General features: G+C 34.3%; 3 protein-coding genes and 1 pseudogene across 9 annotated transcripts; 2 read left to right on the top strand and 2 right to left on the bottom strand.

Annotated features, from left to right (window-relative positions):
- The first annotated feature begins 1247 nt into the window (after positions 1-1247).
- Positions 1248-9358, top strand: LOC25501453 (putative pentatricopeptide repeat-containing protein At1g68930). Of its 5 annotated transcripts, XR_005643405.1 has the most exons (5): positions 1248-1782; positions 2143-2757; positions 3456-6102; positions 6993-7095; positions 7764-9358. XR_005643405.1 is itself a non-coding variant. In XM_039828556.1 (3 exons), the coding sequence occupies exon 3, from the start codon at positions 3504-3506 to the stop codon at positions 5775-5777; it is 2274 nt and encodes a 757-aa protein (XP_039684490.1). In that variant the 5' UTR covers positions 1248-1782; positions 2145-2757; positions 3456-3503; the 3' UTR covers positions 5778-6857. The 5 variants fall into 5 exon arrangements, 2 of the variants coding, with proteins under 2 accessions (XP_039684490.1, XP_024627505.2); XR_005643406.1 differs by lacking the exon at positions 6993-7095; XR_003007495.2 differs by having other exon boundaries at positions 3456-7095.
- LOC25501452 (peroxiredoxin-like 2A) lies at positions 6667-7765 on the bottom strand. The gene is given in 3 exon segments (XM_013590690.3): positions 6667-6929; positions 7024-7344; positions 7426-7765. Coding segments are annotated over 3 exon segments (462 nt in total). The 5' UTR covers positions 7528-7765; the 3' UTR covers positions 6667-6890.
- Positions 9359-11955: 2597 nt separating the features above from the next.
- LOC25501451 (uncharacterized) lies at positions 11956-12895 on the bottom strand (annotated as a pseudogene).
- Positions 12896-13699: 804 nt separating this feature from the next.
- On the top strand, positions 13700-23421 carry LOC25501450 (anthranilate phosphoribosyltransferase). Of its 3 annotated transcripts, none has more exons than XM_013590686.3 (10): positions 13701-14173; positions 17217-17699; positions 17811-17968; positions 18127-18210; positions 19147-19199; positions 19851-19932; positions 21011-21118; positions 21326-21446; positions 21676-21761; positions 22780-23421. In XM_013590686.3, exons 1-10 carry the CDS (start codon positions 13801-13803, stop codon positions 22999-23001), a joined length of 1770 nt encoding a protein of 589 aa, XP_013446140.1. In that variant the 5' UTR covers positions 13701-13800; the 3' UTR covers positions 23002-23421. The 3 variants fall into 3 exon arrangements, with proteins under 3 accessions (XP_024628393.1, XP_013446140.1, XP_013446142.1); XM_013590688.3 differs by having other exon boundaries at positions 14009-14148; positions 22780-23007; XM_024772625.2 differs by lacking the exon at positions 21011-21118 and having other exon boundaries at positions 13700-14173.
- Positions 23422-23603: the final 182 nt, after the last annotated feature.

Below are 23603 nucleotides of genomic sequence, written 5' to 3'. Positions count from 1 at the left end.
ATTCTGATACAAAATAAGATGGTGTATATTAAAAATAAATTGTTAGTAAAAGTAGTTTATGCTGTCATGATAAAAGGGGTGGTGAATCAGTAAAAGGATAGACAATATTAAAATATAAAAGCTAGAGTTTTTCTTTTTTGTTTGGACTCAACAGGTGACAACCTCCAGCTGTCCTTAAAAACCAGCCTTTTCCATCATAGGAAACTCTTTCCCTCACCCACCCTAAATGCCACCTGCATTTAAAGATTTAAGTCTAATTTTTATCATATTAAAATATATATATAGGTAATGTTCATCCTTCCAAATGAGATCCGTTATTTTCTCTCTGATATTTCACTTATTTATAGTTTTATTTCAATCATATGACAGTTAGATTATTTTCTTATAAGAGTATTTTCAAATTCAACTCCTCCATTTTGTACTTAAAATTATCCATATCATTATATTGAATCTATAAATATTCTCCTGAATCATTCATTTCTGTCCAAATCGATTTCAAACAATTTTTTTATTAAGATTTTGTGTTTTCAACAATGAAGTCTTTGTAGCTGCAAGTAAGCAAACAAATCATGTAAATGGTGTATGTTTCTATAATATGAGTTATATCATATCAGCTTGGAGAATTTTTTTTCTTCTCTCTCAAAAGAAAAGAAATGATCAAACATGTATCAAGTATTTGAAGGAACTATATTTTAAACTTAAAAACTCTCAAGATGTATCAAGAATATCTTTAATTTAACATCGAGCATCTCTGGAGGATTGCGTAAAAGAATTGTTCTTGATTATTATTATGAAGATAATGTGTAATATAATTCTTGAAAAACTAAATATATATGAAGATCAAAAGAATTGTCCCTGAAGGATTGCAAACAATCAAATTTTTAAAGTTTTGAGATATATATAATTCTTGAAGAACTAAATATTTAATATCAAGCATCCTCAAAGGATGGCAAAAATCATGATCTTATTTGGTGTTGATAGGTTTATGGTTGAAAATAAGATATATTTTATCTGTTAAAAAAAAAAAAAAAAAAAAAGGAAGGTATTGAAGAGTTACACATGGAGAATGTAATGTAGTTCTCGAAGAATTAATTTGTTATTTTAAGGATCCCTGAAGGATCGCTCAAATAAAGAAGTCTCTTGATAATTGTTTATGAAGGTTTGGAATATAGCTCCTGAAAAACTAAAATTTAATATTAAATCATCCTTGAAGGATTGCAAAATTGTGATTTTACTTGCTTATTGTTCATAGAGGTTTGTGGAGTTCTTTACCACAATTCAAATATATAAGATCTATTTGATCTTAGTATAAGTTGAACACAATAAAATTTGAATATGGTAAAAGTTTATTATGAGGTGGAAAAAATCAACAAGCAAAGACTATGGTTTTATAAGTGCAAGTGCAAGTGCAAGTGCAACCGCTGGTTCTATTTTAGTTGTGATTTATTTTAGTATGTTAAGCATCTTTTACCTTCAAAGCACTGATGAATGATTGTGTTTCATAGATTGATGGAAACCTCATAGCAAACTTCATAGATTGATGTTAAGCATCTTCCCCTTTCTCTTTCATCTGATGCGCGTTCCTCTTTTTTCTTCTCCCAGCCAAAGCAAAACCACCGAACAACATCCACCACCACACCACTGCTGGCGAGCCGCGACCACTCTTCTCCTTCTCCATCCATCACCGCCGCACCCCCCTCAATCTTCTGTATTGATTCTTTAGTTTAGAGAGCTATCTCCATCCATCTCTCTCCACAAACCCTAATTGTTGTAACTTGTAAGGTAATGTGAAATTGAATGTAATTTCCTTCAATTCTGATTCTGATTTGATGATTACATGTTCTTTAGTAATGTGAAATTGAATTTTTTTAGTTTTCGATTGCTACTGATTACTACAGAAGACATGAATGTTCTGCTTATTATTATGGTTTAGAACATGAACTCTGATTGCTACTGAACTGTTACTTGTGTTTAAATAATTGTATTGAGTGTGAGAGACGAATTCCAATTGAAAGCCTCGGTTTTAAATAATTGTCTTAAACAATAGTAGAATATGAAAGCCTGATAACTAGTCAAATTGTTTTAGAGTTACTATATGTAATTAAGAAAAGTTAACTTACTTCCTTTGCCAATGACTTTGAGAGGAGGACGTAATCAATAATCCTAAATAGTAGAGGTGGAAAAGATGGAAAATGTAAGCTTATTTGATTCAAAAAAATGTAAGCATATCTTCAACTTCTAGCATGCCTAGATGAGCTAATCTTCCTCTATTTTTGATAGTGTTTGGTTTTTCTGTATATGACTAGCATGTTCTAGCAACTTGTCATGAAAAGTAGAAACATTCATGGCATTTTCCATCAGAAAGATCTATCAAACCTGACTCAACTTTTGTATTCAGCTATCATCGTCTTCTGTTTATGAAAATCAAGTGAAATTGGTTCATTTTGAAATCATTTATGTTATTTCAATGAAATTGAAACCGGCTATTGTTATGAAATTTGAATGTTATTAGAATTGATGTAACATTGAAACCATGTATTGTTAGTTGATTTTGAAACTGTTTCAACAGGAAAAGTTAAGATGAAAAGTCGGGCTCCGCCACTGCGAATGCGACTTCCTTCATGGATGGCCGCCATTCATGCGGAGACGGCGGAACCCTCCATTTCTGATCCTTCCGTCGATGCTCACTCTGATTCTTCTCTATCAATTTCGTCCTTCCCCATCTCTCTACGAAGGCACAAACCTTAACTAACAATTGTAAGTGAAAATCCTACTGCTTAGATTTCAACTTTTCACTTTGATTTTCGAATCCTACTGTGTTGTTTGGTGTTGAATTTGGTTTTTTATTTGGTTTCACCTTCAATTTCCCATAACCCTAATAAAAACAAAAGGGAAAATGAGAAATCAAAACTGAATTACAAAAATTGATTTTGAAACTGTGTTGATTGTTGAAGGAGAATAGGAAATCAAAATTGAACACTACACAATGGTAGAGAACTATGGGAAATAGACCGTCTACTAAGCTATATTGTTACAGAGTTACAGAGTTACTGTTATAATGTTATTTGATTTTGGAAACAGGCTGAAATTGAATGGGACAAAAGTGAGATATAAATTGGTCTATTTTGAAATCATGTATGTTATATCCATGAAATCGAAACTGGTTTTGTTATGAAATTTAAATGTTATTAGAATTGATTTAACATTGAAACAATGTATTGTTATTAGAAATAATAGGAAGGAGGAGGATGAATTAGTGATTGAAATTAAGGTTTTGTCGTGGAAGTGGTGCTTGAATAGACTCAATATTTCGACTAGCCTTTATTACGAGTGGTGTTGGAATCCTCGTAATGTCTCCAAAGATAGGTGCCGGTTTTTGGTGGAGTAGCAGCAGGTTTTTCAGGGGGGCTGCTGTCATGCCTTGTGGAGTGTTTTGACGGTTTTATTTTTTGCAGGTTCGGTTCTGTGACAGCACCGCTTTAAGAGGAAGAAGAGGAAGGCCGATGATGGCGGCCACCCCAAAAGTTTTGGTCTGGCTCCGCCACTGTTCTTCCTCAAACCATTACTGTGCATTACTCAAACTCTGCTGCGAAACTCGCAACTTCACCAAAGCAAAAAACCTCCATTCTCACATCATCAAAACCCTTCCATACCCTGAAACCTTCCTCTTAAACAATCTCATCAGTTCCTATGCCAAACTCGGCTCAATCCCTTACGCCCGCAAGGTGTTCGATCAAATGCCCCACCCAAATCTCTACTCATGGAACACCATTCTTTCCGCTTATTCGAAACTGGGTCGTGTTTCTGAGATGGAATACTTGTTTGATGCAATGCCGAGACGAGATGGGGTGTCATGGAATTCACTTATTTCGGGCTATGCTGGTTGTGGCTTGATTTATCAGTCTGTAAAGGCTTATAATTTGATGTTGAAGAATGATGGGTCGATTAATTTGAATCGGATTACGTTCTCGACTTTGCTTATACTTGCTTCGAAACGAGGGTGTGTGAAATTGGGTAGGCAGATTCATGGACATGTGGTGAAGTTTGGTTTTATGTCGTATGTTTTTGTTGGGAGTCCGTTAGTGGATATGTATTCGAAGATGGGGATGATATCTTGTGCAAGGAAGGTTTTTGATGAGTTGCCTGAGAAGAATGTTGTTATGTATAATACGTTGATAATGGGATTGATGCGGTGCGGTAGGGTTGAAGATTCAAAAAGATTGTTTTTTGAAATGCGAGAAAGGGATTCGATATCTTGGACATCGATGATTACGGGGTTTACTCAGAATGGGTTGGATAGAGATGCAATTGATATTTTCAGGGAGATGAAACTGGAAAATCTACAGATGGATCAGTATACATTTGGAAGTGTTTTAACTGCTTGTGGCAGTGTTATGGCTTTGCAAGAAGGAAAGCAAGTTCATGCCTATATTATTAGGACGGATTATAAAGATAACATATTTGTCGCCAGCGCTCTTGTTGCAATGTATTGCAAGTGTAAGAATATAAAATCAGCAGAAGCAGTTTTCAAAAAGATGACTTGCAAGAATGTTGTGTCTTGGACTGCAATGTTAGTGGGTTACGGACAAAATGGTTATAGTGAAGAAGCTGTTAAAACATTTAGTGATATGCAAAAATATGGAATTGAGCCAGATGACTTCACCCTCGGAAGTGTAATTAGCTCATGTGCAAACCTTGCAAGTCTAGAAGAGGGTGCTCAATTCCATGCTAGAGCTCTCACTTCTGGTCTAATTTCTTTTATCACTGTTTCCAATGCTTTGGTTACATTATATGGTAAATGTGGAAGCATTGAAGACTCCCATAGACTTTTTAATGAAATTAGCTTCAAGGATGAAGTCACATGGACTGCACTTGTTTCTGGATATGCTCAGTTTGGTAAAGCCAATGAAACAATTGGGTTATTTGAAAGCATGCTAGCCCATGGTTTAAAACCGGACAAGGTTACATTTATTGGGGTTCTTTCAGCTTGTAGTAGAGCAGGATTAGTGGAAAAAGGAAATCAGATATTTGAATCTATGATTAATGAACATGGGATTGTACCAATTCAAGATCATTACACTTGCATGATTGATCTCTTCAGCCGAGCTGGGAGGATAGAAGAAGCAAGGAATTTTATAAACAAGATGCCTTTCAGTCCTGATGCAATTAGTTGGGCAACCTTATTAAGCTCGTGTAGATTCTATGGAAACATGGACATTGGCAAGTGGGCAGCTGAGTTTCTTATGGAATTAGACCCACATAACACTGCTAGCTATGTCTTACTTTCGAGCGTATATGCTGCTAAAGGAAAATGGGAGGAAGTTGCTAGGTTAAGAAAAGATATGAGAGATAAGGGTCTGAGAAAGGAACCGGGATGTAGCTGGATCAAATACAAGAACCAAGTGCACGTTTTCTCTGCCGATGATAAGTCAAATCCATTTTCAGATCAGATATATTCTGAGCTTGAAAAGTTGAACTACAAAATGATAAAAGAGGGTTATGTGCCTGATATGAATTCTGTTCTGCATGATGTTGGTGATTCAGAGAAAATAAAGATGCTTAACCACCACAGTGAAAAGCTTGCAATTGCCTTTGGGTTGTTATTTATTCCTCCTGGTCTGCCCATACGAGTAGTTAAAAATCTGAGGGTTTGTAGCGATTGCCACAATGCAACTAAATATATCTCTAAGATCACCCATAGAGAGATTCTTGTAAGAGACACAGCCCGGTTCCACTTGTTTAAAGATGGAACGTGTTCATATGGAGACTTTTGGTGATTGTGTATTGAAGTCATTGCAGATGGGATATCGTCTATATGTTCTTTTGTATCAATTAAACTTCTTCACTATCCCCTGTTGATTATTTATTTCTCTTGGATTTGGATCTAACTCAACGTCTCAAAGCCAGCTTTCAAGATTAGAGATTCCAATTCTTTATTAACACTTTCAGGCCTTATCTCTAGTCAAATGTGACAGTTGGAGTTTTTTTCAATATGCCCCGCTTGAGTTTGGTGGGTGAATACTATAGTGGGTGGCCGATAGAATAGAACAGACTTCAACACCATCTTAGATTTGGATTCTACCCAACAAATCCGACTTTAAGGTGAGTGGTGTCCATTCCTTATAGACTCCTTCAGATCTTATCTCTAGTCAATGGGAGACTTTGATTTTTCTCAATAATTTCAACTATCAAAAGCATATTTGGAGATACTGATTTTTTCTCTCTAAATAAGGCAGTCTTTCATATTCAGGTTACTGTTTCCCTAATGAATCTATATCTTAGTAAATTCTGATGAGCATGCAACAAAGTGCAGTGAGTATAGAGTAAAACAGTCAGAAAGGAGAGGGGAAATTATAGCTGAATAGACAGGTGGCACGTTGTGATTGGAGGGTAAGGTGGGGTTGTTATAAAGGGTAACATGGGGGTATGTTGAGTGTGTAGTTGGTAGTTTGTCGATGAGTAATGGGAGTTGATTCTCATCTCAGCAGAGGGCTCCCTCTTCTCATTGAGAGTGTCATGTATCTTCTATCATTCTTCAATGAGATTCATCTCCACCCATTGTTCATTTACTGTATCGGTATCTTTTGTATAGCGGGTCGATCCTCCGAGTTTACTAGTAATACCATTTCATCAGTTTTAGTTTATCATTTTATTTGGTTCTATATATTTATGTAATATACTTTTTTAACAGAAAACAGATAGTAAAAACTAAAATAATACAGTATTGGATCAATTTACATTGGAATTAGTGTTGATCCATTTAGATTGCATGAGCAACTGCTGATTTCTATATTACTATGTTGTGCAATAATTGTAATGGAGATGGAGTTATATTCAAGGAACAGAATTATAGTGAATACTCATGCAGTATATCCAGTCACTGTTTCCTTTTAAGGCTCCTCACGTACACTTAGCTCTTGCTGTTGTTTCTGCATGAGATACAGAAGATTTGGTTAAAAACTGTAAAATAAAGGGGAACAGTATTCATACAGGGCAGGAAATGGAAAACACATGAACAATAACCTGCAGCTGGGTACAAATTTCGATTACTTCGGCTATAGGGGCCCAATCACCAAAGTTCATCTCAATAAATTGGTAAGCAATGCCAGTCCTTCCACTCCCTACTATGAAGAGTCCACCCTTTATTTCTCCTTCCCCTCTAAAGTTTTTTTGAAATCCTGTAGCCTTTGCACGCTTGTAATTGCAAATTGCTCGAGGGTTCAACAAAAATCCTGAGAAAATTTTTTCCTTGAGTAGTTTTCACCCTCCAAGAGCTTTGAAGAAATCCCTACCCCGATCAAGAAGTACACCACCACCCCAGTACCGAGGCCAAAAATCTTTGATCTACTCCAATATGATAATAAGTCAAATAATGATTAGTTGATTGAAAGAACAAATAATTGAAGTTGATGTTTTTGCTAATACCTCTGACTCTATGTGCTCATGAACAACAACAAATAGTTGAACCCCAAGTGCATCAAATATGGGTTTCCTGGAGAAGAGCTTGTGTGCCTCTGCTCTGCACATGATGCACCTGTTTGCATGTTCAAGGGGAACTAATCAAACCTGAATTTATAGCTTAAAGTTATATTTTTGTTCTACTTTTGCATCTGTTCATCCCATCCCTGTTGTGTATACCGTTTCTTTTGTTTCTTGTTTATTTGTTCTGGTAGTGTGTGTGTGTGTGTGTGTGTGTTGTCTACTTAAGCTGTTAAGCATATAACAACTGTTGCAAGCTTACTTCTCTGAACTCGTGCATGCAGCTATTACAACTAACAAGGACACGGGTGCAACACAATGACCGGAAAAGGGCCTCCGTCAAGGAGATCCCCTATCTCCCTACCTTTTTATCTTGTGTGCAAATGTGTTGTCTGGCTTGTTGAAACGTGAAGGAAATAAGCAAAATCTTCATGGCATTCAAGTGGCTAGGAGCGACCCAAAAATTACCCACCTTCTTTTTGCAGATGATAGCCTGTTGTTTGCAAGAGCCAACCTTACTGAGGCGGCCACAATTATGCAAGTGTTACATTCTTATCAGTCAGCTTCGGGCCAATTGGTGAACTTTGAGAAATCGGAAGTGTCATATAGTCAAAATGTCCCAAATCAAGAGAAAGAAATGATCTGTCAGCAGATAGCTATAAAGACTGGATCCCCTCAAAGCGTGAATTCAAACTGAACCATGTGAGTGGGAGTCTTAGTGTGGATGAATTGATTGATTATGACACAAAGCAGTGGAATAGAGACCTTATTTTCCATAGTTTCAACAATTACGCGGCGCATCAAATCATCAAAATTCCCTTATCCATGAGACAGCCAGAGGATAAAATCATTTGGCATTGGGAGAAGGATGGGATTTACTCTGTTAGATCTGCTCATCATGCCCTATGCGATGAAAATTTCTCTAACCAAGCTGAGTCCTCTTCTGCAAACAACCCTGTGATATGGAAGCAAATCTGGAATACTCCGGCTTCGAGGAGTGTGCAGAATTTCTTATGGCGTCTTCCGAAGGATATCCTGCCTACCAGGAGCAATTTGGGTAAGAAAGGCATAAGTCTGGATATGAACTGCCCTATCTGTCATGTTGAAATTGAGAACAGGGATCATTTATTCATGCGTTGCCCCGCTGCTATGGCAGTTTGGTTTGCGTCTCCTCTTGGGATACATGTTCCGGTGCAGTTAGATTTATTGAGCTGGATGGAGAAGTGTTTGGCTGTCCCTGAGCAGCGTGTGAAACAACTGTTTGGCACCTCCCTGTGGCTAATTTGGAAGCATAGGAATCAAAAAGTTTTCAATAATGTTGATTTTGATCCGCCACTGGTGTCTGCGCTTGTGGAGGAATTTTCGATTGCAAATCTGCCTCTTAAAAGGGGTCAGGTGTGTGTTGTCCCTAGATGACAGCCTCCCCCATTTGGTTCAATTAAGGTTAATGTTGGTGCAGGGTGTTTCGGAGACGGGAGTACAGGGTGGGGCTTCATTGCTCGCAATGCTGCAGGATTGGCTCTGTCTGCTGAAACCAAATCTGATGGTATTTCCTATTCACCGCTGCTGGCTGAGTGTTTGTTATTGAAACTGATGCCGAAACGGTGGTGAAAAGACTGTATGGTGATTTTGTGTTGGCTGAAATTGAACCTCTAATTTTAGATTGTTTAGAATACATGTCTAAGTTAGTTAATGTTTCTGTTTGTAGCATTAGCAAAGATTGCAACAAAGTGGCCCATAGCCTTGTTCAATTATCAAAAGCTGTAGGTTGTAAGAGTTGGAATGGATGTATTCCAGATAGGTGTTTATCAGTCTATTGTAACGATTTGCCCTCTGTTTAATGCAAAAGCTTGGTTTATGTCAAAAAAAAAAAAAAAAATCAATAAAAGAACACCAGATACTCTGAAGATAATGTCCTTTGTGCTTAATTTCCTTTGATGTGACTTTGAAGGAAGTTCTTCTGGCGTTTGAGCTGGAAGATTATGAGGTGGTGGTGGTGGTGAAGGACATGGTTTTGAACTTATGTAACCACATGGACCAAAGTTCCCTACAAATGAACTAGCATTGAATCTTTTGGAGAGTAGTGATGGAGCATGACCAAATAGATTGTTGTAAGAAACATTGAATGAACTAAGATTTGTTAGTTTAGTAAAAGAATCAGGAATTTCACTAACAAATTTGTTCTGAGACACATCAATTTGACTAATGCTTGAGATATTTCCAACTCTTGATTTTATCATCAAGTTTATTGTTTTTCAAGTTAAGCACAGAACGGTTGTGTTACTTGTGTAACATGTCAAAAATTATTAGGTATATCATATGTGGTTACATATGATCTTCAATTTGATTGTTTTCAAGATTCTGCGAAACAAGAGAAGATAGATTAGTGAAGCTTAAAGGAAAACGACCATTGATAGCATTGTTTGAAAGATCAAGAATTCTAAGCCTTGAAAGTGAGTAGTAAGCTAGGAATTGAACCAGAAACTGAGTTATAACTCAAATTAATCCTGAAAATTCTAGTTGAGTTCGTTAAACCAGAAGGGATTTCAGCAATAAGTGATTTATGACTAACATCAAAAGCATTGGACAATTTGCAATAGGAGCAATAGAACCTGAAAGCTTGCTATTGAAGAGATAAACACCTCTTAGATTTGGAAGGAAACTTGGAGAAAGGAAAAGAACCAACAAGTAAAATGAAGACTTAATTTCCTAAGAGATTGAAGTTGACCAATTTTCTCATAGATTCTTCCACCTAAACTTTTACAAGGAATCAGAATTGAAACAACTTCAACTTTCAAACATTTGATCCAACCCAATTAATTACCTGAACAATCACCTAAACCACCATCATTCCATCTTACCAAAACCCCTATGGAATCAATAAGTTCATTTTCAATAGCTCTTAGAGATTGAAAATCAGATTGTATTACAACAACACCATCCCATAAATGACCTAAAACAGTTTATATGAATGTACTAAAATATTATTTGATGTAACAAAAAAAAATATTTGTCTTAAAATAATTGTCTTTCTAATACAATTTTAATTGTTTATTATTGTATTTTTATAGAAAAATTTGTATTGTTTATTAATTTGATTGAACCTTCATTTTCTATGAACACATTTCCTTTAGACACACCACTTATATTAGTGCTAATGTGACATCCATTGTTTGGATGAAAATTAAAATTGATTTAATTTTAAAATAATATCAAAACAAAATTGAAATCAAATAAACTTGTTTTTTCAATTTTTTGGTTGAGGTATTGCATTTAGGGTTTTATTTGTTTACGTTTTTTGAAAGGGAATTAGGGTTTACACATTGGTCTTTGATAATAATTTAATTGAAGATTTTTGGTTGATTTCTTTGTGATTTAAGTTGTGGTATATACATTGCATGATTTTTCTATATTATATAGAAATTGTATTTACTAAAGTTTATTGGGCTTGTGTTAAACTTTTTGAGATTATTGACAACAACTGGTTCAAAGTGATAAACATTTTTAAGATCATCATACTTATGGATAAAAATTAGAGTAATATGTTGAGTTCCTTGGAATTCGGTACCTTCTAGAATTGTGGTTAATTGCACCTCATTTTTAGTTAATTTGTCTAAAATTTGTCAAACATAAAAGAACAATCATTTTTTTTTTGTTACATCTTTGTTAAAAAATGACTAAGTGCATGTTATTTAAAAGTTCTTTTTTGGATTGGAATGTCAACAACACAAAACATTGAAAGCATGATGTTTATTTTCACATCCATGCCATAAGTACTACATATTTGCTCCATGGGTGTTCGAATAGGTGATATATATGCATGCTATTGCATTCGAGTATTTTTTTTCTTTCCCTAAGTTTATTATAACAAGATACACTCCAACCGAAATGGTGTAGTGTATGACTCGGGTGTGGAAATTGGAAAGAAAAAAGTCTGATAATTTTTTAAACAAGAAAGAAAGCAAAATAATATTCATTGTAATTGTAATCCATTGATCTCTTTCTCTCTCACAAACTACCTCCAGCTTTAATCCAGTTGCACTGTGATTGTTATACTTTTATTTATAATTATTTTATGTATCTTGACTATCTTGTAATGTTTTTTGACAAGATTAGTTAGCACTCTGCAATAATTACCTTATATGTTTGATAAGTTGAATTTTTATTGCAAAAAGATTAAAAATATACGACAGTATGAAGTAGCAGAATATGAACAACAAAAATATTTGACTATCTATTTTTTAGTTTGAATCATAATAACACTTGGTCGAAAAATATACACCCGTTTAGAAGAGAAAAATTCTAAGAACCGTTCAAATGCACGAATAAATTAAAGGATGAAACCATACAAACAAAAGTTCTCATCTGTATCCTTCAAAAAACAGTTCTCATATTTAATAAAGTGTAATTCAATCGCAACCTTGATAAATCAATCACAACTTCATAACTCATTAACAATTATGTTAGTACTCAATATGCCAAAATTCCGCAACTCTATTCATTCTTCCAAACATACAAAACATGTAAGAAACCAACACCTTGTTGCTACAATTTGGTCTAAAAAAAACCTCTTAAAGAAATACCATCGCAAAACATTTGCATCAGAAACGGGTTGAGCATCCCAAGTTTTATCTTGAGAGAAACATGTTGTAAACATGAAAACAACATTTTCTAAAGATGTACCACATAGTCAATTATAAACATCCCAACAAACCTCAACTTCAAGTCCATAAAAAAGTATAGCATTATTTCCTCTAAACTTTAACTTTAACCTCTTCACCTGCATCACAATTTTGCTATTGATATGAACTATAAGACAAGGTTCACCTGGAATTGAAATATCACACTCAATTAGAAGTAACTGAATTTTACCAACACAACCTTGTTACAAAAAAAAAAACACTTATTACAAAAAACATGTTCTTTCTTAGCAACAAAAACATCATTCAAAGTTAAAGGAACTGCATTAGACTTCTTAAGAGCCTTTTTTCTCAAATCACCAAAAAGAAGAACCATTTGTTTATCAATAATCACTCATACAAAAAAAAAAAAAAAACTCCAATGGTTCAAGTCCAACACCAAATCTAGCTGAAGAAAGATCACACAATACGCATCTATATATCTTACAAAAATAAGCTTCTAAACTCTTACAAACATTTCTCTTTGAAAACACCCAAGGTTTTATATCCACTTTACATAAACACTTATTTGATGAATCATCGATCTTAACATTAAGACCTTGACCCATCAAACTCTTCCACCATGTGATTGTAATTAAGCAAGATCTACCTCTAATTGAACATTGATAAACACAAATAACTAAACTATGTGCAGTTTTGTTTGAGCTTAAAGATGATGATGAATCTGCTACCCGAACTGCATTTTCAGACAGTGTATAAACACAACAGTAGCTCATAGTTTGATGATTATGCAGAATATATCATCTTGCTTATCATGTATTTACATCACTGCTATAATTAGCTATCTGTGTCATAAAGGCCTATACTAACATATGAGGTCATATGATGTCATAAGTTAGCTTCTTGCAATCAACTAAGAGAATTCACAAATTATGGTCTAACATATATTGAAAAGTGTGATCCTGCTCTGAATATATATATACCATGCCGACCATTATTTTTTTATGGCAATATCTTATACCATAATCATAAACATAATCTTGTCTAGCAGTTTTATGACTCAACTTGGTAAAACATATGTCTTCCATCTATGTTAACATTCAGAGTTTTATCTTGGGCGGTTTCTTTGTCCACAAGTCTCTCCATAGTTAGCTTTTGAGATTTCTGCTAATAGGAGCCACTGATTTATTTAACACGATGCTTTCATAATTTTTTTGGAAAGGTGCACATTTCATATGTTTATTTAATTCTCAAATTTATAATCAACAACAATCTCTTAGAAATTTGCTCATTTTTCTTTTAGAACAATTTTTTATAAAATACATTATTCAGAAGAGCATGAGTTTTCAGAAGAATGATATTTTATTTTTTTTGTCAAGTAGTCTAGTGGCTAGAACTCACACAATTTAATTGTGGAGAAGTGGGGTATCCGGGATTCGAACTCCGACTCCTGCATATAACATCAAATATCCATACCAACTAAGATAAAATCACGGGAATCCAAAAGAATGATATTGCCACTAAGATGATGACGGTACATGCATGGGTCTGTCTACTTTAAATTTATGATAGAGATTTATTTATTCTTACATTTGTCCTTGTACTTATCAGAAACCCAACACCATTTTAGAGAAAGATACAAAAACTAACCACACGAACACACTGACTCAATAATCCAGCCATGAAATCTTTATTACTAAATCCAAAACCCATTAATTCAATTATTTTTCCATCAAAAACTCAAAATTCACCACGCTTTAATCCTCATCCATTCCCTAACCTCCATATCCAATCTCGCCACAGGTGGATTCGCCGAAGAAACCTTTCAACGGCGGTGAAGGCGGTGTTGGATTCAGCAACCGTCGAGCAATTCGGAATTCCGGAATTCGACTTTCGGAATCCTTCGTTGTCGTCTTCGTATCGGAGTTCGAAATTGACTAGGCCGAATCAAACTGTGTTGGATGCTCAAACCAGGGTTTGTACTGGTCCAACGCAAACCAAACCGCTTGATGAAGAACAAGCCTTCAAGGTGTTTGATACAATTCTTAGATCAGGTTTTTCTTTCTTTCGTCTCACGTTACAGTAGAGCGTGTTAAAGAATTGAATTGGATGATTGTAATGTAATATGACTCTGATTGAATAGATAACTTAATTAAGCGCTTATAGTATGTGTGTTTATCATATAAGTGCTTATGTATAAGTTCTTTCTATAAGAATAGATAAAATTAAATAAAGTCAAACTGCTTTCGTGTAAGTTACAAAGTGATTTCATAAGCTACTTGGAGGGCTTATGGAAATGAGCTAAAAATAGCTTATGGATATGTCATATGCTGTTTTCATAAGCTCTCCCAAACAATTTCACAAGTGCTTATGCTAGTAGTAGACAAGCTTAAATAAGTCAATATAAGCAGACCGTAACAGAGTAAAATAACTAACAGATAAAAAGAGTTAAAGACGCTGCAAAGGAAAGAAATAGTAACTTGGTAAGGGAAAACTAAGCCTTTTCATATTGATTTTGTCTTGCTTTTCATTCATCAAGTGCTTGCGTATATAGTATCTCAATATAAGCGTATTCAGCATTTGCCTGATAACAATGCTAAAGACAGAATTGATGAGTGATGACTAGTGTAGCGACTCATTATTGAAGCTTCTAGACACCTGATCTGATAGTGCATTCTAACATCTCATAATCCTTGAGTTTGGCATTCATTATATTTTGGGCCATAACAATGATGTTAGATTCTATTGCTTGGATTGTTTAGAATAAGTTAAGATAAGATAAGATAAGAGAGATTGAATAAAAAAATATGATGGAATACATTCCTCTCTCAAAAAAATAAAAAAAAATGATGGAATACATTCTGTTACTATCCAATCTAAAACTCTGTTTTTTCTTCAAACACATACAGGAAATGGAATTGAATTGGATGATTGTGATGTACTGTGTGTGAACTATGATTGGCTAAATATCTTAATTACGCGCTTATAACCAATTGAACTGTGAACTATGATTGGATTATAATACACGTTTATATAAGTGTGTATGTAATCAACTATTTCTATATAAAAAAAATTGAACTTTTTTCATATGAGCTACAAGCTGTTTTTGTAAGTTATCCTGAAGAGTTTATGGAAATAAGCCGAAAATAGCTTATGGATATGTTATAAGCTGTTTTATAAGTTCTCTGTTTGGATAAAGAGCTTATCTGCAGCTTATAGCACAAGCGCTTATGTATAGGCTCACAAAAACTGTTTCTATAGCAAAAGATAAAATTAAATTAAATTATTTTTGTATATGTTATAAGCTGTTTTCCTAAGTTATATTGGAAAACTTATGAAAAATGTAATGTTTTTATAAGTTATCCCAAACAGTCTCACAAAACTTATATCAGTAAGATAAGCTCAAATAAGGCGATCCAAATAGGGCATAGTATTAAAAGTGCTTATGCTAGTAGGTAAGCTCAAATCAGTCAATACAAATAGGTCCTATGCAGAGTAAAAGAACTATAAAATAAAAATAGCTAAAGACACTGCTTTTGTAAGTTAATCATGAAGAGTTTATGAAAGTTAGCTGGAAAATAGCTTATGGACATGTCATAAGCTGTTTTCATAAGCTCTCTGTTTGGAATGTAACCAAGAACGACTCCCAGCTCGTAGGATCACACGATCTTACGTGCCACAGCACCTCGACCGTGCTTCGACTTCACTCTGGTTCGGTTTTGCTCTATATCTTCTGTTTTTTGCCATTTTTCCTCTGTTTCCTCTGTTTTTTGCAGTTTTTCCTCTATTTCTTCTGTTTTTCTCAATTTTGTTGCTTGGTTTCTCTGTTTTTCCTCTATTATCTCTGTTTTTATGCTTGGTTCCTCTGTTTCCCCCTATTTTCTCTATCTATCTCTCTCAACTCTATCAACAACCTACCGATCCTACTTACGAACCGTGTTACGTTCCTCATGTTTACGTTCTTTCACCGGCCGACCGATCCTATGTAGGATCTCTATCCTGACTACATTGGTTTGGATACACAGGTTATCTGCAGCTTATAGCACAAGCGTTTATCATCAAAAGTGCTTATGTATAAGCTCACATAAGCTATTTCTATAGCAAAAGATAAAATAAAATTATTTTTGTATATGCTATAAGCTGTTTTCCTGAGCTATCTTGGAGAACTTATGGAAATAAGCTGAGAAACATTTATGAAAAATGTCATAATCTGTTTTTATAAGTTCTCCCAAACAGTCTCACAAAACATAAACACACTGAAATAGGTCCTATGCCATAGTCTGACAAGTGCTTATGCTAGTAGGTATACTCAAATCAGTCGATACAAATAGGTCCTATGCAGCGTAAAAGAACTATGAAATAAAAATAGCTAAACACACTGTAAAAGAAAGAAAATGCTAAGGGAAAAGTAAGCGTTTTCATATTCATTCTTCTTGCTTTTCATTCATTAAGTGCTTGCATATATAGCATCTCAATATAACCGGAACCAGGGTATTCAACATTTGCCTGATAACAATGCTAAAGGAATTGTAAAACAGAATTGACGAGTGATGGCTACTGTAGTGACTCATTATTGAAGCTTCTAGACACCTTTTATTATTCCAGTGCATTCAAACAACTCATAATACTTGATGTTAGCAATGATGTTAGTTCTGGGCCATAACAATGCTGATAGGTTCTATTGTTTGGTTTGTTTAGAATAAGATAAGAGAGATTAAATAAAAAAAGATGGAATACATTCCGTTACTATCCAATTTAAACCCTATTTTCTCGTCAAACACATATGGTATTGGGTTTTAAAATGAAAAGTTTGAATTGTGTATGCTGATGTTTTTTTAGAAAACTTTATATATGATGTAAAAGAATGTTATGGAGTGAAATGAAGATGAAAGATGCCAGGTTCTTGGTTGATTTTTTGTTTTGGTTTAGATTGTTTTAAAATAGACAACATCAAATGAAAATGACGATCCTTATCTCATTATATTCAATTTTGTTACTCCACTTTTTCTTTCGTTCAAAGGTACCCTAAGGCTTTTATAATGAAAAGCTTAAATTGTTTGTACTAGTGTTTTCTAATTACTTTTCATTTCATCTCAGCTAGGGGAGAAATTAAGGATGAGGAAGAAGTTTCCAAAGCACAAATGGGAGCATTTTTTGCAGCGATGACGATTCGTGCGAATGCCTTTCCAGAGGCAACACAATGGAGTGAAGGGGAAATGCGTGCAATGAAGACGTTCTGGCCACTTCTAGTTAGAGTGCTTCCACCTGACATAGTGTTTATAGCTGACCCTGAAGGATTGATGATGGGTTTGGGAAGTTCGATTGGACCGCAGTTTGTTGGCAATGGCACTAGCGAAATGAGATTGGTTGGTGCTCTTAGGGAGGTGTTGGCTGGTGGCCATCTAGGATTTGAGGAAGTCCAAGGTGTGTTGAAGGAAGTTCTTCCCTTCCAAGAAGAGGGTGAAAAGCCTCATGGAGCAAGTGAGGCTTTGCTTGCGGCATTTTTAATTGGTCAGCGCATGAATCGGGAAACTGATCGCGAGTTAAAAGCATATTGCCTCGCATTTGATGAGGAATTTGGTATAAGATTTAATATGATTTCAAATTTTATTCTGCCTTATTTTTGTTACTTTTTAAATCAGCATGGTTAGTATCCCTATTGTTAATTGTTTCATGGATTGATTTTCTCAGGCCCCCCTCCTATTGCCGATGTCAAATCGCTGACCCATTACGGTGAACCATATGATGGAAATACTCGCTTCTTCAGGAGTACATTATTTGTTGCTGCAGTTAGATCTTGCTATGGAGAGTCTTGCTTGCTTCATGGTGTAGATTGGATGCCACCTAAGGTGTGTGATTTTTTCTTCATTTTGGGTGTTTAAGTGGCAAACTAAGATGCTTTCCTTTTTGAAATTCTATCCCCTGATATTTAATCTTCTTTCATGTTTCATGCAGAAAATATTTTTTATTTTTTTATAACATTTCTGAATACTTGTCTGTGTTTTAGGGAGGTATAACTGAAGAGCAGATGTTGAAGTTTATGGGGGCAAATATAAGCTTATCCCCATTCAACGCCAAGAAACTTCTTGAGGTTATTTGGTTTACTGCAAATATTTTGCAGCACTACAATGGTTCTCTCTTCGTTTAGCCACTATATATAACACTATTTTTTTAAGTCGAAACAGAGGACAATGAAAGAGTGTATGAGTGAATCCACACATGCACACATAGTAACACTAAATACAAAAACTTACATTACCCTATATACTATATTTACATGATGCTGTACAACCATAGCTACCATAATTACATTATTTTTAACAAGCTCATCACTTTAGAGCATATAAATCATATGCATCAAGCTTGTTACTTGTATTGCTTATACAAGGACCTCTCAAAGGCTTAGTGAAACATCTAGAAATTGATCATTTGAACCAACGAAGTTAGTGATGATGTCTCTGAAAATATTTTCTTGAATGAAATTACAGTATCTCAAAGTATAGTTGGTTCTCTCACAAAATACTGAATTTGAGGATATATTCAAAGTCGTGGTTGTCACCGCACTTATTGCTATCATTATTGCCATATTGAAGTTATACTGTTGTCATTGTGGCTTATGTCACTCAATTTTATTTTGTAAACAAGGTAGAAAATTTAGAGAATTAAGACTTTTACCCGAATGTGATTGTTGGCATGAAAATCACCCAAGGACCAATTGACAGCAAATAAGAGGGACAAGTTATGGAATTACCATTGTATACGGCAATAAAACCTGAGGTGTAACACTCTTTAAATAAAATTAAAAAGGATTGTGATAGTGAGAGTCGAGGGCTGGCATTCCTTGAATTAGGGGCCTGAGCGAATCCAGTGTCTATCACAGAGCTCAATTTTGTGTGTGTCACAATATATACAATTATAAAAAGATAAACATTACCTTATTTGCTATATTTACATGATACTGTACTATCATAATTATACTGTATATGTTATTTCTAACTGTATATTTCTTGTTTTTTTTTTTTTCCAGGATGAAGAAGTTGGTTTTGCTTATGTAAGTCAGCGTGAAGCTCGCCCGTCTCTGTATGAGCATCAAACCATATATTATTTGTCTAGGCCTAATTAACTTTGGGATTCCATTGGAAAAAGTTTTGATACTTTTCTTCTTGAATTCAAAATTTTGTAAAGTCGTCCTGGTTACTCATCTAGTTGTAGAAATCTGGAATATCATTATAGGTTAAATAACTCATTCAGTCCCTATAGACAACTGCGTTCTAAATTATACTTATTATTTACTGTTTAGAATCATTGAATAAAGCTCCTTTTGTTTTGGAATAATGCAAAATGCACCCTGTAACCTAAGTTTGATTCCCTTTTGGAGTGAAACTAAAGGACCAAATTAAGGCCTTATTACATTGTTAAAAAGTTATTGGGACCATTTTCATCGTTTGGAAACTGCAGGGGCATTTTATAGGGACTAAATTGAATTTGTATTTTAAATATAGGGGCTAATCGAATTTGTGGATGAGAAGAAACAAAAGAAATAAATTTGAGAGAATGCATTTTCCATTTTATCTTCATGTCTAACTATTCAAAGGTTGGGTAAAGAGTATTTTAAGCTAAATTATATTGCTACTCGGGGCAATGTTTAGTATGGGGCTGCATTTATGTGTATATGTAGTATAACAGTATTATTGGAACAGAGTAGGTTAAATCTTGTTATTTTTTCTGTAGATACTCTTTAATTGGGATAAGGGAGCATATAAAGAAGCGCCCTCCACTTGCAACAACTGAAAAGGTTCAGCAATATGTAAAGGTGGGACTCCTTTATCCATTAAGTCTTCCTGATCTATTTTAGTTTATTGATTATTATTGGTATTATTATTATTATTATTATTTATTTATTTTGGTCAAGTAGCCTAGAGGTCAGAAATTCACCCCTAAAGTGGGAAATCCGGAGTTCGAACCCCAACCCCTGCGTACTGCAACATTGAGCTATGCTCATAGGGACATTTTTTTTTTAGTTTATTGATTATTATATTACTATAACATGTTTAAAATTTTAAAGCTAAGATCATATAGAGAACTTCATTCACTGTCAAAGTCTCAAAAAATTATGAATTCGTCCACATAGTCTATTTGTTAAGTTTAGAAGCATCATCATTATTTATTAAAAGAAAGCACAAATGGTTTTTCTACCTCACTATCTTTCCTCAATAATATGACTATTTAGTTTCATGTTCTTCATATCATATTCACAAGGTAAGCGAATTTTATGCAACATAGAAGTTGCGAAGTAAATCATCAAGAAAACTTCACGGTGATTTTGGGGCCATTTGAGTTTCTCAGAAGAACAATTTTGTGCTGTAATACTTCTATGCTGGCAAATACTGTAGCTTAAGGAATGTTAACAAGTTATACTGTCTAAAACACGAACACTTCTTTGATGTTTAAAAATTACCAAAATAAAGTTCTTTGTGAAAGCTGATAATTAAAAATAAAACTCTTGGTTGCTCAAAGGAAAAATAAATAAATTGTGCCTGGGAATAAGTTTCTCCGTCGTAGAGTCACATATTTTTCTTTTACATCACATGTAATATATTTATCTTAATATTGAACATTGATTTCTTCACTTTTAGCTCATTTTTTATTAAAGCTTAAGGGTCATGTAACCAAGACTCCCAACTATTTCAAAAGGAAGAGGAATTTTTTTTGCTTAAATTGTATGATATTCTGCATTTTGAAGTGAATAGTAGAAAATATGGTTAGCTGAGAAGGTATTTTAGTTGTAAACAAGAGTCAGACCAATCGAACTGGCCCAATGGGGTACAAATTTTTTTCTTCTTCCAGATGTCACCATCTGTTTATTTAGTTAAAAATGTATATTTCAACAGGCAAGTGGTAAGGAAGCTATTGTTACTGGATTTTATCATGGAGGTTACGAAGAGTCATTGTTAATGCTCATGAAAAGAAGGGGTGTACATTCTGGTTTGGTAGTGAAGGTTGGATTTTACTTTTTTTAATATATTCTACGAACTTCACATATATTTTTTTCTCCATAAACTATTGGTTGTATTATAAACTATTGTTTTTCTTCTCTTGCTATAATTGGTTAAATCATCCTATTATAATATAATTAATATTGAAAGAGGCTTAAGCCTTGATAAAAGAAGTCACTTCATGTTGCGCTGCTTATGCTCATATTGTAGGGAGAGGAAGGAGCCCTCTCGATGACTACAAGATTGCGATCAAGCATGACAAAGGGAATTCCGGTGAATTACTGTTCAGGGTTTCGTTCACTTGATATTTCATCCACATCTGAACCTGGCGGTATGTATTTGGTTTCCTTATTCATTTCTATCAGTTCAATATATAATTTACTCTTAAATAATAATTTCATAAACATATCTGTGTGTGTAATTTTGTTGTGTTCTTTTTATTTCCAATGCTGGTTGGGCAACCCTATCACTCTTCCAGTTTCTGATTAGCAAACTCATAGTTTTGTATTGCATCATGCCTTAGATCTATACATTTACAATATAGTTATTTCATATTTCAGGAGTTACGCGTCAAGGATTTAGTCTTGAGGTCAATGCCAAGGATTATGGTTTCCAACCCACAGACACACCAAGAACTGATAGATCCGTAAAGTTCTCTAGATTTTGTGTTTTTTCTCCTTTTTGTAATATTCTTCCAATATATGGAACATCCATGAAATATGGTTGAAATTCAGCTTCTCTTACAATATGTTCAAATTTTTCCACTGCTGTTGAAGGTGTTGTGGTGTGTTAGATAAATTTGCCACCCATTAAAAACTAAGAAACATTATTCACGGCTTTCTCCTTTGCACATTAACATAAAGAGTTTTTTTATTCCTATAGGATGAGAAGCTCTTTAGTATTTTTATTATATTGGGACAAGAAACTTCTTTCTTTAAAAAAGCTTACTAAAACAAATGCACAACTAATAGTACAGATCACTACTTTAAATCTCTACCATCTATTCTTAAGATTTGATGCACTAATTCTTATGTTCTGATTATATGTTTCTATAATCTGTCCTTCATCCAACAAATGTATGCAACTCCTCTGAAAATTCACTTTATGATAAATTCCTGTTTTTAAACTTGTCCAATTCTTCTTGTTTGTTTCTTGGACAAGCTCTATAAATTATGTTTAACCATGTATAGGAGTCTTTATTCAAGAAATGGACTGAAATCAAATTTTATAATGGTGGAAATGTGTTAGTTCCATTCTGTGAGCCATTATAGTGGTCCGACCAAGTCATTTTAGTATTTAATTATCTCCTGGACTCTGATGATGGTGACTTGTAGTGAGTTCTTGTCTACTTTCAAGCGCACTTGGAATAGCGTAATTTTGTGTACAGATGGTTCAAATGCTTGCATTTGTATATGCTGTTTTCCTCATGAACAATGGAGGACCCCTGATTGTTTTGAATTGTATACTTTGTTTTCAACTTCTCATCTTTTTGAAGCATTTGTCTGAGTTTGTTCTTTTGAATTAGAATGTTAATGTATGTTATTCAACAATTATATTGTTTAGTATCTTTGCATGTTGGAAGCTTCTAATATGTAGCCAGTTTCCCCTATGGTTAGAGTAGAAGTTTTGTGACACTGATTAATTTTTTGTTTTTGAAACTTCAGGTCTCTAGGAACATTGAATTGGGTTTAGCAGCTCTAAGTGGAGAAAAAGGACCAGCATATGATCGGATTGTCTTGAATGCTGGAATGGTGGATCACTTACTTGGTGCTGAAGGTGCAGAAGATATATCCACAGCCCTGGATAGAGCTAGAGATGCCATTGACAGTGGTAATGCACTGAAACGGCTTTTAAACTATATCAAGCTCTCCCACAAAGTTAGTTGAAATAGTTCCAGACAAGTATTGCAAATAACATTTTACGGACAGTGTGCGTGCCACGTGAGGGATTAAAAGGAAGAGAAATCCTCAGATAATGAGAAAATTTTGGAGAGAGCAGAATTGATTCATTTTATCAATCAATTTTAAGGTTTTGGTGGTTCAATTTTTTTTGGTTTGAGGTTTTGGTTACACCTTTGTATAACATTTTACAATATGCATTTTAAGTAAACTTCTGATTTTCAGTATTTGAAATTTGTGCATTTTGTTTAGAAGTGGAACTTTAGCAAAGTTCTCCAAATTGTTAATTAGAAAATCTGAACCTGTAAACACCATCTGAACCTGTAATCACCAACTTATGGATCATATTTATTGTATTTGATAATATGGTGCAATTGACCTATTTATAAGAGTACATTATTGAGGAAATCACCATCTTCGTCCTTAAATTTTATCACTGCCTCTGAAGTAAAAACACTTCTGATGAAGATCTTGGAGCTTTGCATCTATAATGTGCATCATCTCCTTGCATGAGGGAGGCATGATTTATAAATTTGAACTATTGTACAACATAATATAACCTGAACTAAGTAGATTATTAGTTTATTTTA

Source organism: Medicago truncatula, chromosome 8, assembly GCF_003473485.1.
Source record: "Medicago truncatula cultivar Jemalong A17 chromosome 8, MtrunA17r5.0-ANR, whole genome shotgun sequence".
In the NCBI taxonomy this organism is placed as follows: domain Eukaryota; kingdom Viridiplantae; phylum Streptophyta; class Magnoliopsida; order Fabales; family Fabaceae; genus Medicago; species Medicago truncatula.
The sequence above is the reverse complement of the archived record's forward strand: the minus strand, read 5'-3'. Positions and strand labels throughout refer to the sequence as shown.

What these genes read in the sequence shown, in the direction of transcription:
- LOC25501453 (XM_039828556.1), top strand. Translation starts at nt 3,504, where the DNA reads ATGATGGCGGCCACCCCAAAAGTTTTGGTCTGGCTCCGCCACTGTTCT.
- LOC25501450 (XM_013590686.3), top strand. Translation starts at nt 13,801, where the DNA reads ATGAAATCTTTATTACTAAATCCAAAACCCATTAATTCAATTATTTTT. An exon ending in ACGCCAAGAAACTTCTTGAG is followed by an intron (nt 18,211 to 19,146) that starts GTTATTTGGTTT and finishes TTTTTTTTCCAG; the next exon opens with GATGAAGAAGTTGGTTTTGC. An exon ending in CGTGAAGCTCGCCCGTCTCT is followed by an intron (nt 19,200 to 19,850) that starts GTATGAGCATCA and finishes TTTTTTCTGTAG; the next exon opens with ATACTCTTTAATTGGGATAA.